This window comes from Onychostoma macrolepis, chromosome 07 (genome assembly GCF_012432095.1).
Source record: "Onychostoma macrolepis isolate SWU-2019 chromosome 07, ASM1243209v1, whole genome shotgun sequence".
NCBI classification, from domain to species: domain Eukaryota; kingdom Metazoa; phylum Chordata; class Actinopteri; order Cypriniformes; family Cyprinidae; genus Onychostoma; species Onychostoma macrolepis.
Window position 1 is genome coordinate 31,795,711 of NC_081161.1, and position 13,971 is coordinate 31,809,681.

Here is a 13,971-nt window from a genome sequence, read left to right on the forward strand (position 1 = left end):
AAAAATGTACGGACAAAACAAACATGGTATAAGAAATGTCATTAAATTATAAAGTGTTATATACTGTTGTGTCTTTACCACGGTTTAGCGGTATGTGTCCCTTCAGCGTTTGGCCTGAGCTCTTACGTAAGATTCACTTCTTGGAGAACAGCTATTACTTGGTATTACTCCGGTCAATACCATGCCACATACCTCCTCACAGACCGTCTAATTGCATGGATGATCTATACACTGGTCAGTTTTAAAGGACATGAATGGTCCTTGCTATAGGGGCCTTTACTAACATTGCAATGCGAGAACTGAAATGTCTTTGACTTGAAAATTCAAGTTGCTTCAGCAGCGTAGAGAATTGTATTACATGTTGTAAAGAACTTTTTTCAGTTTTTTTATTTATTAAGAATAATTATTATAATTATATATCATTATAATCAAAGCAATTATTCTATAATTACTGTCAACATGACAATTTTTATAATTAAAGCTACGCGCTCATAAAAAGAAAAAAAATTTGATTTGTGTTTTTAGTTAGGCTACACCACTATTTTGTCACAGTACAGGGCCATTTAAAATAAACTAGTGAAAGTGAAAATGTTATTAAAAGAATTAAGAAAAGAAGACCTAAAATATTTGTTCCCTTGTACCATTCAAAAATTGGGGTCAGTGAAATTGTATTTTAAAAGAGAATAATAGTTTTATTCAGCAAGGATGCATTAAATTGGTCAAAACAAGTGGCAGTAAAGTCTTATAATATTTAAAGAGAAATCTGAAAGAGAATTTTAGAAAATGTAAGAAAATATTAAGTAGCACAACTGTTACATAATATTTCACAGTATTAGTTTTTACTGTATTTTTACTGTATAACTGTGTATTACCTTTTACAACTTTTTATCAAAAACATTACAAGTTGAGATTTATAACCATACATTTTTACATTGCTTTAGTAATAAATATAACTTTAACCAAAGGCTTATTCTTTTCATCCCTTTCTCTGTAACAAACCCTTATTCCTCACTTTAAAGCTAATCACTTGACTTTGAACATATAAGGTGTAAAGCAGTTAATCAGAAACCACTTAAACACACACAAACGAAAAAGTTACTTTTAAATGGGTCGCTTTCGGCTGTAGGGTAACACCTGAATGGGTTTTCTGACGAACTGGGTAGGTCTACCTGATTTGCAAATAAACCCACATGACATCAATTTTACCGGTGTCACGTGACTTTCTGGCCGCTCCGTGCTTCAGGGTTGTTCTTGCTGTAGTTAAAGATGCTGCCCTGTCTGCTAATGTCACCAGTTAGACGAAGACAATAAACAGAGGACACAACGAGGTAAGGACATGTTTCTGTTTTTAACGATACGTTTAAAGAAGAATAAAAAGAAGCACTGGGCCGCTTGCGTTAAATCAGCGAGAACAGCTATCCTGTTATAATTCCATTCTATTTATTCTATTCTTTTTTCCCCCCTAATAAATGCATGAACTGAATGTGTTCAGTATGTTGAATGAAAAAAGCGGAGCGGGGAATATCTCTGTTAAAATGACGCAGTGATCTTGTCTCATATTCTGCTGCGCTCTACGAAAGAAAAACAGGATGTCGCTTCTCATCATCCAATCGATTACAAAATGCTGTACGTTTATTCCAGTCATTCATCATGCCAGCTATACTTTAAAAACAATGGATATATATATATATATATAAGAGCTATATTCATCAGTACATCGCTCCAAATTCTTACCCACAGAACAGTGCAGACTACATGACATGGGGTTGTTTTGTTGAACAGCTGATAGGCTTGAGGGGACAACCTTAGCATTAAAGTCTCGTAATACGTTGTCATGTAGTTTCAGACACTTGTGCTGTTTTACTTATTTATTTATGTTTGTGTCAGCCGACTACATGTAATAGGCTACATTTATCATTTTGTATAGAACCCGACCTTTCTTTTCTTAACTTTAACGCGACCGCTGCGCGTCTTGTCTTGACAAAGAGGGTTGCCAAATATGAACTTGTTTTGATCGCGGGGTGCCAAGTTGGTGTGGTTGTTGTTGTTGTTTTTTTTAAAAAAGCTTTCTTCTTTTTCAGTTTTTAAAAAAAAAATTGTATTAGACCCCTTTAGTTTCTAGTTACTAAACAGCTTTTAAGAAGATTTCTAAATATATAAGTGATAGCGAAAATTATGTGGATGAACAGTTTTTTGTGAATAGTGCAAGATGATAAAAAATAATTCTATGTAGGCCTAACATATTAAAATACTTAATAAGGAATAACAAACAAACAATATTAAAAGGGTGTGATGAAACCAGTCATTGTCATGGACCTTATTCACCATATTTAAGGACAGACAAACAGAACAGTCAGTTCACTGGATGTTATCACTCAGCTGATGCAACATGGAAAATGCATCTTTCCAAAACATTTTTTTTTTTTCTCTTCAAAAGATCCCTTCTACAACACACATTCAAACACACACTACATTGTTTATACTTCCATTTAAATATTTATCTGTATGGATTAAACATGTTATCTTGCACTTTTTTCAGTCTGTCTGTATCAAAAAGATGAGCGCATACACTAAGAAAAAAACACCAAGAGCATCAATCAAAAGCTAGACAGGTTCCCACAAAACAGTCGCTCATCTCATTCAAAGTCAAAACTAAATGATGTCATTGAGTTTCCGAGGCAACGATAGTGGACTGCCCTTTACCACTGTACACTGATGTGTCATGAGTGCAGATGTTTTTGTGAATGTTCCAGTTCTGGGAAACATAATCTAGGATGGGAAACAAGCCTCAGGGAAGGGAAGCTCTCTGGGGAGAATTTGTGAACAATTTAATCAGTGCTTGTTTAACAATTGCATGCTATATTATGAATTAATTTAAAATGATGTGCCCTCCGTTTGAAAGACAAGACTTTTGGTTTTCAGACACACTTAAAGTAATGAGCGTTTTACGAGGATAAATGTTAAAGTGAGTAGTTCAAGTCAAATAATCAGAGGAATGTGCTATCAGCTCTCCACAATAAGAGAGGTGGCAGCAGTGGACACATCATGCTTAATCATTTATAGAGGGTCAACAAACAGGCCAGGACTGTGAAACGTGTGACTTCCCTCATTTAGAAACCCATATAGACCCTGACTGAACTCATAATTAAGTGGATGAGTTTCATTTTCAATTTTCAGCTTCTGATTGGGAGACGGATTATGAAATGTTTGACTAAAGAATACTTGTTTACATAATCCCAATGATGCAATCTTCACACTAGCTTTTCGTCAATTAGCATCAGCACATTTTGCACGTATGTAATATAGTTAGCATGCTGGCCTGTACTGACTTCACACCATCACTAGACATTGGCGGCCGGATGTGACTTTATAATTATGTGTGGGTAACTGCATGATCCCCAGTGTTATCATGCAGTAGCAAACATGCACAAATATTTTGCCCCAAAACGCATATCCTGTAAATCTTTAGTTGCCCTCATGTTGTTTCAAACCTGTATGGCTTTCTTTCTTCAGTGGAACACAAAATAATATATTTTGAAGAATGTTTCTTAGAAGAACTGTTTTTGTCTATACACTGAGAGTTAGTGGGGTCCAAAACAACTCCGAAATAGTAATAATTTATTTATATACTAATAATATAGTATTTTTAATATTTTGAATTAGTGTTTATTACTTTTTATAAATTAGTGTATATATATGTTCTTATATATTTTAATTAATATTTTAAAGATATTTTATATATTATTTTCATTTTAATTTTAGTTTAACTGTTAGTAATTTTGTCATTTTTGTTAGTGTTTTAAAAAAATATTTAATTGTACAATCTTTTTTAGTCTGGTTTTAGGCAACAAGTCTTATGTTTACTGTTTATATTTTATTCTATTATTAATTTGTGTTTTTTATTTAATATTTATTTATGTTAATTATTTTTGCTTTATTTCAGTTACCAAAAAAGATTTTTCAATTTAGTTAGTTTAACAACACTATCCCATTGACTTTCACTGTATGAACAAAAAAGACATTTTTCAAAATATATTATTTTGTGTTCCACTGAAGAAAGAAAGCCATACAGGTTTGAAACAACATGAGGGCAACTAAAGATTTACAGGATATGCGTTTTGGGACAAAATATTTGTGCATGTTTGCTACTGCATGGTAACTCTGGGGATCATGCAGTTACCCACGCATAATTCTGAAGTCACATCCGGCCGCCAATGTTTAGTGATGGTGTGAAGTCAGTACAGGCCAGCATGCTAACTATATTACATACGTGCAAAATGTGCTGATGCTAATTGACAAAAAGCTAGTGTGAAGATTGCATCATTGGGATTATGTAAACAAGTATTTCATTTTTGGGTGAAATCCAAAGTTCTGGAATGAAACCCTAGTTGGCGCAGTCCGATTGGTCAAACTCAGTCTGACATAATGACGTCATTATCACATGGCACAGCTGATTGGTTCTTTTTGTATCAGCAGCCAATGAGCTCAACATTCAAATACTTGGCTAGCGCTTGCTGTAGCAGTTGCAGTGCGCTTCAGAAACCCGCCACCTTCCCCAGCTCCACCTGTATAGATCTGCTACGGGGTGCTTCATGTATGCTATATGGGGGTTATTTCATATATGTTATATGTGCATCAGCAGTATTTCTTACATGCTCACAGCAGCATGTTATGGATGTATTGGCAGTAGCAAGTCTCGGTACTTGCTCTGCCGCAGCAGAAGCAGCAGCATAGCAGATCTATTCCGCCAAGACCAAACACATTAACATTGTCATGTACATTACCATACCAGTCCCTAATATAACTAGTTTTTCTGCTCTCTGTTAGGTTGGATAAGGCCGACGAGGACCCTTTCTGTCTCCGAGCAGCACCACTTACACCTGTGGACAGAATGGAGAGCGACGCTGAATCTAGAAAGCTGAACGGCCAGCCTGAGGGTCCGGCAGCTCTTTCAAAACCCAAAGAGAGCATGCAGCTCAAAAAGGAGATCTCTCTCATGAACGGCGTCAGCCTCATCGTGGGGAATATGATTGGCTCAGGCATTTTTGTGTCGCCAAAGGGTGTTCTAATCTACAGCGCCTCTTACGGACTGTCTCTAGTTATCTGGGCCATTGGTGGCATCTTTTCAGTAGTAGGTGCTCTCTGTTACGCCGAGCTCGGCACGACAATAACTAAGTCTGGCGCCAGCTACGCCTACATCCTGGAGTCGTTTGGAGGCTTCATAGCATTTATACGTCTATGGACATCACTGCTTATCATCGAACCAACAAGCCAGGCCGTAATTGCCATAACTTTTGCCAACTACTTGGTTCAGCCGCTCTTCCCCACCTGCGAGCCTCCGTATTCTGCTTCTCGGCTCATTGCTGCAGCTTGTATTTGTGAGTAATGTGTACATGCTGTTGCTCTACACCCTTGTTTTTCACATTCTTTAACTTTCTTGTTGTCTTTCTCACTCTGCTGTTCTCTCTTCCTTTCTCTGTTTTCTCACCATGAGATCTGATAAGCTGTTGAGACCCATTATGGTCTAACTTTAAAAATGGCATGGGGTAGTTAATGAATAACTTGTTTTTGAGATTAGGGAGCCCGTTCTTCTGGTTCTGTGGTGCCTCTCCTCGTATACCTGTTTCACTTGGATACCTTCAGCAGCCTCATTAGACATGCCACTCTAAACATTACTGTTGCTATGCCTCAACCAAACTTTTACTACTCCCCACTAATTCATTCAAGTATTGAATTTAGTAGTTTTTAATCGCTGTCTTTAGGGAGTAACTGATGTTGTTTGTTGTCAAAAACACAATCAGCATTCCATTGTTGTCATTCACTTCACGGCTGGAATGCACTGCATCACTTTTAAAATCAGAGCATGTTTTAAAACACTAGGCATCATACACTTGCACACTTTGTAAATGGTTCCAGAGAAAAACTGAGCATCATATGCTAAAATCCTGAGGATCACATATTACCAGACTTTGTCGTTCCGGAAAACAACAAATTAATACAGAAACATGCATCCCCTTGCTAAGAGATGCACAACAAATTAAAACAATGTTTGATCTCCTCTAACTGGATGGAATCAGAAAAATCAGAGTCTGTGCTTTACCATACTCTGCTTGATTTTCTGTGAATTCTGTCAACTCTGACTGCCTAAAATCTGCAGACTGATTCTGACTTTTAGCAACTAGCATTGACTTGTCCAGACTGCAAAACAGGGTAAAAATCTGTGTAGTGTATTCCAGCCTTAACTTGTCAGAGTACATGTCAACACCTATATTCTTATGCTAACATGCCTTCTGGTCATGATATTGCAGGCCTGCTGACCTTTATTAATGCCGCTTATGTTAAGTGGGGTACCAGGGTGCAGGATGTCTTCACTTACGCCAAAGTGCTGGCCCTCATCGTCATTATTATCACGGGGATGGTGAAACTGTGTCAAGGTAAAAAAAAAAAATGCACTTGAGTCTACACAATCAGCCACATCACTTTAAGATGTTTTCGCATGATATCATTTGCATGAATGTTTTGCATGTTTGTGTCCAGGTGCGCCCAAATGTCGATCTCTCATGAGTTCTGAATCAGTTTAAAGGGATAGTCACTCAAAAATTAAGTCTGCCATTTATTCACTCTCTTGTTGCTCCAAATCTATATGACTTTTTCATATGACGATTATATGACAATTAGTTTTCTGCAGAAGACAAAAGAATATATTTTGAAAATGTTTAATTATTCATACAAAGGTAACCAAAACCATGTGATTACCAACATTCTTCAGAATATCTTTTTGTATTCTGCAAAAGAAAGGAAGTCATACATTCTTGAAATTACATAAGGAATTTTGACAGAATTTTACATTTTGGATGAACTATCCCTTTAAGGCAAAAAGAAATAGTCTCATTGGCTCTTTATTTTTATTTTATTTCCTTAGTTTATTTAACATGCACAGGGCACACTAATAAGCATAACTGTAAATGTGCAAGAATTATCCTAAAGGCTATTTTTCTTTTGTAGTCCCTGAGCAGAATGTACTAACGTAAAGTATGCACAGTGTGTTGAATATGTAAATGTAACACAATAAGAGGAAAACCATAATACAACATGCATTCACATATACAGTATATTGATCATGAAAAGCTGTTAATCGTTTCAGTACTTTTGTAATGTTTCTCACACAGGTTTTACAATGAACTTTGAGGATTCGTTCAAAGGCTCATCTCGCAAGCCAGGAGATATTGCTTTGGCATTGTACTCGGCTCTTTTCTCATACTCAGGCTGGGACACGCTTAACTTTGTCACAGAAGAGATTAAGAACCCTGAAAGGTACCACTTTGAGACAAAATTGACCCTCAATTCCTGTTCCTGTTGTGAAGATACAGTATGTAAAAATAGGTACTGATTAGATAACACATCTGTGTCCATGCACTTCCCAGGAACCTTCCTCTCTCCATTGCAATCTCCATGCCGCTTGTTACGATCATCTACATCCTAACAAACGTGGCCTATTATGCTGTGCTGGACATGAGTGCCATCCTTGCCAGTGATGCTGTCGCTGTGGTGAGTTAATAGACTTCTGTGTTCTCATAATGTCTGTACAGTCTGTAGTGTAACAGCTAATGTTTCCTAATTGTCCCACAGACGTTTGCAGACCACACTTTGGGAGTGATGAGTTGGACCATCCCTATTGCGGTTGCTTTATCCTGTTACGGAGGTCTTAATGCTTCTATCATTGCTGCATCCAGGTCAGTCTGAAGCTTGATTTCTACATACCATCACAAAACACTAGCTTCAGATTTTTCTCTCATTTTCTGTCTAAAGAGACCAACTGGGAACTGTGTTGGTATTATGCGTTTTGAAACTGGCCCTGTACAATTGCACTGGCTTTATGGTTTTATTATTCCACTTGAACTTCTGCTTTGTTTCTCAAGTTTATTCTTAATGACTGGTGTTAACCTCCAGGAGGAGGAACAAAGCTTAGTTCAGCTCCTGTGGTTTTTATAGGGAGCTGCTCAATTGCTCACACCATCTGGAGCTGCTTTGTGGTAATGACCATGTGTGAAGATAATGCGGAGTACTCAGGATTTTTGGGAGTGTTGAGAAAACAGACATGCAGTGATAACGGGAATTCAGATGCACTGAGAACTTAAATTCCTGTTTATATCTATAGCACTTGTTTATTCAGGTGTTTCATGTATGATATGTATGCTTATGTACTTATACAGTTAAGGTCAAAGATGTGCAAGTACATGAGTATGAAGCTCATTTTCATACAATCTTGATGTTTTGTATCTTTTGTCTGAAGGTTTTTTTTTTTGCATTTGGTTTGCATAATCGGGTTTGATTTCTCAGTACTTTTGATTAGGTGCAGTGTTATTTTAATATCATTGATATACTATTGTAGATTTTATTATGTTTCAAACTAGTTTTATTTTTTCATTTTAATTTAGTAATTCAGTTGTGTTTTATTTTATTAGTTTTTTTTTACTGTCTATATTGTTTGCATAGTTTTTATTTCAGTTTTAGTTTTTTTTAATTCAAGTTAAAACTAAATTAAAATGAAACATGTTGCTTTGGCAACTATAGCTGAAATAAAAAAGTTTTCTTCTGGTTTTAGTTAACTATAATAATCCTGATTAAGTGCACTTATAGAAAATGCATATACATTTGAATAAATAGTGAGTCTCTTGCTGCTGCAGGTTGTTCTTCGTGGGAGCTCGAGAAGGTCATCTTCCAGATGCTTTGTCTATGATTCACGTGGAGAGATTCACGCCCGTTCCTGCTCTGCTATTTAATGCAAGTTCATTTCAGTTACAATTAACACTGCATGCATCGTAACACTCTCTTTTATCAATATGATTTCCTGTGACGTGTGATATTTAAATAAATATACTAATATTATACTTATACTGATTAAATGTTTATTTAATGTATTTATATACAAGTTATTAAAGTTTCTTTTATATACTAGATGCAGTTGTAGAGTCTCTCAGTCTGGGACATTTGAGGTTTTCTGTCTCCATCTAGTGGACCAAGTCACTTAGGTTGTGCTCTCTGTCTGCAGTGTGCCATGGCCCTCATCTACCTTACAGTGGAGGATGTTTTCCAGCTGATTAACTATTACAGCTTTAGTTACTGGTTTTTTGTTGGCCTGTCTATTGCTGGGCAGATCTACCTTCGCTGGAAAGAGCCAGACAGGCCCCGACCTCTGAAGGTGGGGAAGTAGAGACTATACAAATGAAATAAAAATGTTTGCATAGCTTAAAGTATGTGTGATCCATTTCAGTGTATTTTGAACACATAAACCCAACACAAACAGCTGTACTGTTAGTTTGGGGTTATTCTTTTTTTTTATTTTAATTTTGTGATGACATGTGAATTAATGTTGTTTTCCCCTCTTCTCCTTCATGTACAGTTGAGTCTGCTGTATCCCATCATCTTCTGCTTGTGTGTTGTGTTCCTGGTGGCTGTGCCACTTTATTCTGACACACTCAACTCACTTATTGGAATTGCTATTGCCCTCTCCGGAGTGCCTGTTTACTTCTTGGGTATCTATCTTCCAGAGACCAAGCGCCCACCCATAATCACTAAACTGTTATGTAAGTACCACGGCCTTTAGCAGTGAAACTTTATTTTGTCCTTTAATTGATTTACAGCCAAAATGAATGACCGTGATTGTTTTTAACGTGTGTCTTCCTTACACAGGTGCCATCACCCGTTTCACCCAGTTCTCCTGTTTTTGTGTGCTCACTGAGTTAGACACGGTTGATTAGAACACTTGCACCCCTTTGACCCAAAAACCCACTGGTTCGGGGAGAGGAAACCAATGTCTGGAGAAACAGGAAAAAGATCTTCCACACTTTTAAAGACACAGATGCACTCTTAATGTCACTGCGTTGGATTCTTCTTTTTCTTTACTATAAAAGGGATCTGCTAAGGCCACAGTGGACTGCAATATTAGAAATATGACCCTGAGAACCATATGGCATGAAAATGAATGTCTGGTTCATAATGGTACCGGAGAGCTCATGACGCAAACACTATCTGTATTTCTCTCTGAGAAATGAGGACATAAACAGGATGTGGTGATTTGTGTGTGCCATTATGAAGAATATGGTCAAGAATTAAATTATTTGCATTTTTGTAACATTTGCCCCTTTTTTTAATCTAACATGGTTTTATTTTAGAATCTAGTTTTAAAAATGTCTAACAATTTATCCACTTTTTGAAGTGAAAGATTTTATTGTGATTACCTTCGCACAAATGTGTCTTCTCTTATAGTATTTGGAGAGGTCAGTCCTGTATAATTGCCCACATGCCTTAGCTGGTTTTTAGAGGGAAGGTAATTGTATGTATTTGAACACTGAAATCTGCTGCTATGCTTCTGTACATGTAGTGAAGCATCACCTTCGCTTGTGCAAGAGGTTAGGAAGGAACAAAGATTGATCTCCTCTAACAGGAACAAAGAGTACATCAGATGTGCCAGAAACATTTGTCGACTCGATCCAGGAGTATTTTTAAGAGTCCCTCTTCTTGGTTTGGACCTCTATCTGTGTTTTTGAATTCAGTTAACTTCAATTTCAGAGACTTCAGTTTTAAACTGAAAAAAAAAAAAAAAAAGAGATTGTCCAAATGAATTCATATTACAATAGTAAGTGTCATGAAATTTGCTCTTCAATCATTCAGTTTCTATAAAATCATCTTTATATGTCCATTGGTCAAACCAGCAATACATTGTTACTGGTAAAAATCCCAGTAATCTCAGGATGAAAGGCCAGATGTGATTTAAACAGGTCACTCGGATAAATGCTTACCTTTTGGCATGAAACACACTGAACAGCTTTCAAACTATATTGTTATTTGCCTTTATGCACAAGTGTTTCTATTAATTTATTTCAAAGAATATCAATAAAACCTTTTTCTACCAGACAAGAACTGTTTGAATAAATGATTCATGATATTTTCAGTTTAATTCTGAAGTCTTTATTTTTTTTTTTTATACACATCTACATATTTACAGGTATTTAGTTTTTCACCCCTTAGAAGATGAACGTACAAACACTACACACATAACTGACAACACAAAGCACCCCACACTTACACAAACTCAAAATATCACCATTTTCTCTCCATACTATCTTCACATCAATCGCAAAATATCGCAAATAGTAAATCACTCGTCTCACTAACGCGCAAGTCAAAGCAACCCACACAAGTACACACACATGGGCTACTACATACATTCACTTTTGACAAAAGAACATACAGCTTCACTCAACACACGTCAGTAAAAATGGCCTCTCTCATGCTCGTATCCACACACAGAGGCTCTCAGTCAGAATCATTACACTCTCGTTCCTCCTCGTCTTCATCCTCATCTTTGTCATTCTCCAACTGCTCCATCATGTCCCGCTGGTAGCATTCCCAGCCCCTCCTGCTGTACGAGTGCTCTTCACTCCAGCAACCTGGAGAGAATAATACATTTGATTTAAAAAAAACTAACAGTTGAAGCACTTTAAACCATAATATTATGCTCTTTTTAGAATTTTGACATAACGTAGGCTGTTATAAGTTAACACACCATAAGCCAAATCAACTGCAGACTATTTGCTTTGCTTCTTGATTTTTAAAAAAGAAATCCAGAGCAAAATGAAACTTGAAAAAAACTTGAAAAATGAAGGGCCTGAAAGAAACAAATATAAGAGCTTAGTTTTATGACCTCCATAACGCTCTTCTGCATCACCGTCATCCTCACTGCTCTCATCTGGGTAGTCATTTCTCCAGTTGGTTTCAGCGTTTTCGTCATCCTCATCTTCATACACTTCTTCCTCCCAGGCCACTTCATCAGGAACCTGTGTATTTGAAGAGAGGGGGAAAAAAAAAGAAAAATGAAATGAAAATCAAAGTAAAAAATTGTCTAATAACAAAGGTTATTGTTAGAATTTATTAAAACTAAAACTATAAAAAAAAAAAAACGTATTTGTTCATTGAAACAATGCTGAAATATAAACATTTAAATATTAGATGAAAAACAAACTAAAAAAAATGTGTAATGTTGCTAGCAAACTAACTTGAAGTTGAAGCATTAAAAAAAAAAAAAAAAAAACTAACTGGAAATGAAAACGAAATGTCAACTTAGTAAAATTAATTAGAAATAAATTTAAGAAAAAATACAAAACAAAAAACAACTAATAATGACAAAAAGCACCTTTTACTAAACATTCAACTAAAATTGAAAATGTAAAAATAAAAAGGTAATACAAAAATATAACTAATAAAATCTATAATAGTATATAAATAACATTAAAAGAACACTGCAACTAACCAGCTCTCCCTCTTGTGTATAGGGTCTGACAGACAGAATGTCCTGGATCCAGCCTGGTGTGGCCGTCTCCTGGTAGTACAGGTCATACACGTAATCGTCCTCTTTCTCTCGATGTTCAGTACCGAGCCCATCTCCCGACACGCTCAGCTTCTCACGAATCATCTTCACAGAGTTACACAGGATTGTCTCCGGGTCAGACATAGTCTGGGGAAAAAGAACAATTATATTTTAGGGTCAATTTAATAAGAGGATTTTAAAAAGTCATCCATAAGCTTATGCTTTTGAAGACAAATGTATATTGTGCATACATATTTCTCACATGAGTAGCCAAAACATACATTCAATATATAAAAAGTGTTCAAGATGGATACTGCATAATGTTGCCCGAGGAAACTTTTTTTTTTTGGCTTTACCTTGCCAGGCATTTTGACATCCTCCTCCTCATGCACAATATCAAACACTTGCACTTCTCCCAAAGACAGGCCGTCACGGCTCTCTGTTTGGCTGTCGTCGTTCTCCTCTCCTCCTCTTGCAGGAGCGGGCTCTGTCGGCAGTCCGGCCCGGTGGCTGGACAGGATCCGGTACCGTTCCTCTCGCCTGGTGCTCCATTTGAGACTGCGCAGATCACCGATGATCCTCTGAGCGCTTCCTTGTGATGGCCGCAAGGCATGATGGGCCAGACGTGGGCGAGCCAGAGCCTCACGGACATGTGGCTGTACCGGAGCATCCTGTAAAGAGAATTGATATGTGCATTAGACTACAACAACAATAAAACAGACAATTACGACATATAGGTTTAACCGCAGCCATTATTTGGATTTGACAATTATTTTGATCGTGAATCTAATTATTTACACCTATCTGTCATCCATCAGTTAGTACATAAATCTATAAATCAATCCATGGTCTGCAATGGGACTGTATAACATCAAGTATAACACCTGTAATTTCACTAACATTTATATCTACAGCATACACTCTAGGTCAGTTTTACCAGCACACAAGAAAATCAAGTGATACAGTACAAACTCACTTAAAAGAGCATCTGGACAAAAGCTGAAGTGATACAAACAAGAGATTTCTTAATCAGCATTTTGACTTGTGCGCTCGCGAGTCATGACGTCACTACGCATCATCATGACCATCGAAAACAATGCAATCTCACGGAGACCTCTACAGCTCGTTTCTCCTGACAGCCGACATTCATTACCTGCGACACCACGGTGGCCACCAGTTTGAACACGGAGTTTTCTATCTTGGGCTCCTGTGGCTCCGGCTCGCTCTCGTCGCTGGGCTGAGCCGCCGTGGCCTCCGGACGGATCCGCTTACAGGCCAGCAGCAGCGCGTCCGCCGGATCAGTGCCTCGCTTCCTCTTCACCCGCAGAATGGTCGTGCTCGGGTCCATTTCGCTAAAGACGCGTCTACTGTGTCGCCTGAGAGCGATTTCAGATGACAGACAAGCAAGTACACGAGCCTGCCGATGACAACAACAACCTGCGCTGTAGCCTTTCTTTCTTCCTTTTCACTCGTTTTTCTCCTTTGGCGGTTTTCTGTTTAGTGGCCGTCACATTCCGGAACAGCAGCGCCACACTCCGGTGTGGAGTTTCTTAAATGCGTCCCCATGTTGTTGCAATAAACCGCCTGCAGAGGTCGCGGTT

The 13,971-nt window shown here is 37.5% G+C and overlaps 2 protein-coding genes across 2 annotated transcripts; one reads left to right on the forward strand and one right to left on the reverse strand.

Moving 5' to 3' along the window:
- Positions 1 to 1,195: 1,195 nt before the first annotated feature.
- Positions 1,196 to 10,939, forward strand: slc7a6 (solute carrier family 7 member 6). Its single transcript, XM_058781735.1, has 10 exons — positions 1,196 to 1,328; positions 4,828 to 5,378; positions 6,309 to 6,434; positions 7,170 to 7,314; positions 7,425 to 7,548; positions 7,630 to 7,733; positions 8,688 to 8,784; positions 9,053 to 9,202; positions 9,404 to 9,587; positions 9,694 to 10,939. The coding sequence occupies exons 2-10, from the start codon at positions 4,892 to 4,894 to the stop codon at positions 9,759 to 9,761; spliced, it is 1,485 nt and encodes a 494-aa protein (XP_058637718.1). The 5' UTR covers positions 1,196 to 1,328; positions 4,828 to 4,891; the 3' UTR covers positions 9,762 to 10,939.
- An 81-nt stretch (positions 10,940 to 11,020) lies between these two features.
- Positions 11,021 to 13,862, reverse strand: slc7a6os (solute carrier family 7 member 6 opposite strand). The gene is made up of 5 exons (XM_058781736.1): positions 13,524 to 13,862; positions 12,727 to 13,041; positions 12,314 to 12,517; positions 11,708 to 11,840; positions 11,021 to 11,453 (listed from the first exon to the last, which is right to left on the reverse strand). Exons 1-5 carry the CDS (start codon positions 13,716 to 13,718, stop codon positions 11,320 to 11,322), a joined length of 981 nt encoding a protein of 326 aa, XP_058637719.1. The 5' UTR covers positions 13,719 to 13,862; the 3' UTR covers positions 11,021 to 11,319.
- Positions 13,863 to 13,971: the final 109 nt, after the last annotated feature.

Bases quoted from the DNA above. Each gene is read 5' to 3' on its own strand.
- slc7a6 (XM_058781735.1), top strand. From the start codon at position 4,892: ATGGAGAGCGACGCTGAATCTAGAAAGCTGAACGGCCAGCCTGAGGGT. The intron at 5,379-6,308 runs GTGAGTAATGTG...ATGATATTGCAG, and splicing joins CATTGCTGCAGCTTGTATTT to GCCTGCTGACCTTTATTAAT. The intron at 6,435-7,169 runs GTAAAAAAAAAA...TTTCTCACACAG, and splicing joins GATGGTGAAACTGTGTCAAG to GTTTTACAATGAACTTTGAG.
- slc7a6os (XM_058781736.1), bottom strand. From the start codon at position 13,718: ATGGACCCGAGCACGACCATTCTGCGGGTGAAGAGGAAGCGAGGCACT. The intron at 12,518-12,726 runs GTAAAGCCAAAA...CTTTTTCCCCAG, and splicing joins ATGTCAAAATGCCTGGCAAG to ACTATGTCTGACCCGGAGAC. The intron at 11,841-12,313 runs GTTAGTTGCAGT...TCAAATACACAG, and splicing joins ATACACAAGAGGGAGAGCTG to GTTCCTGATGAAGTGGCCTG.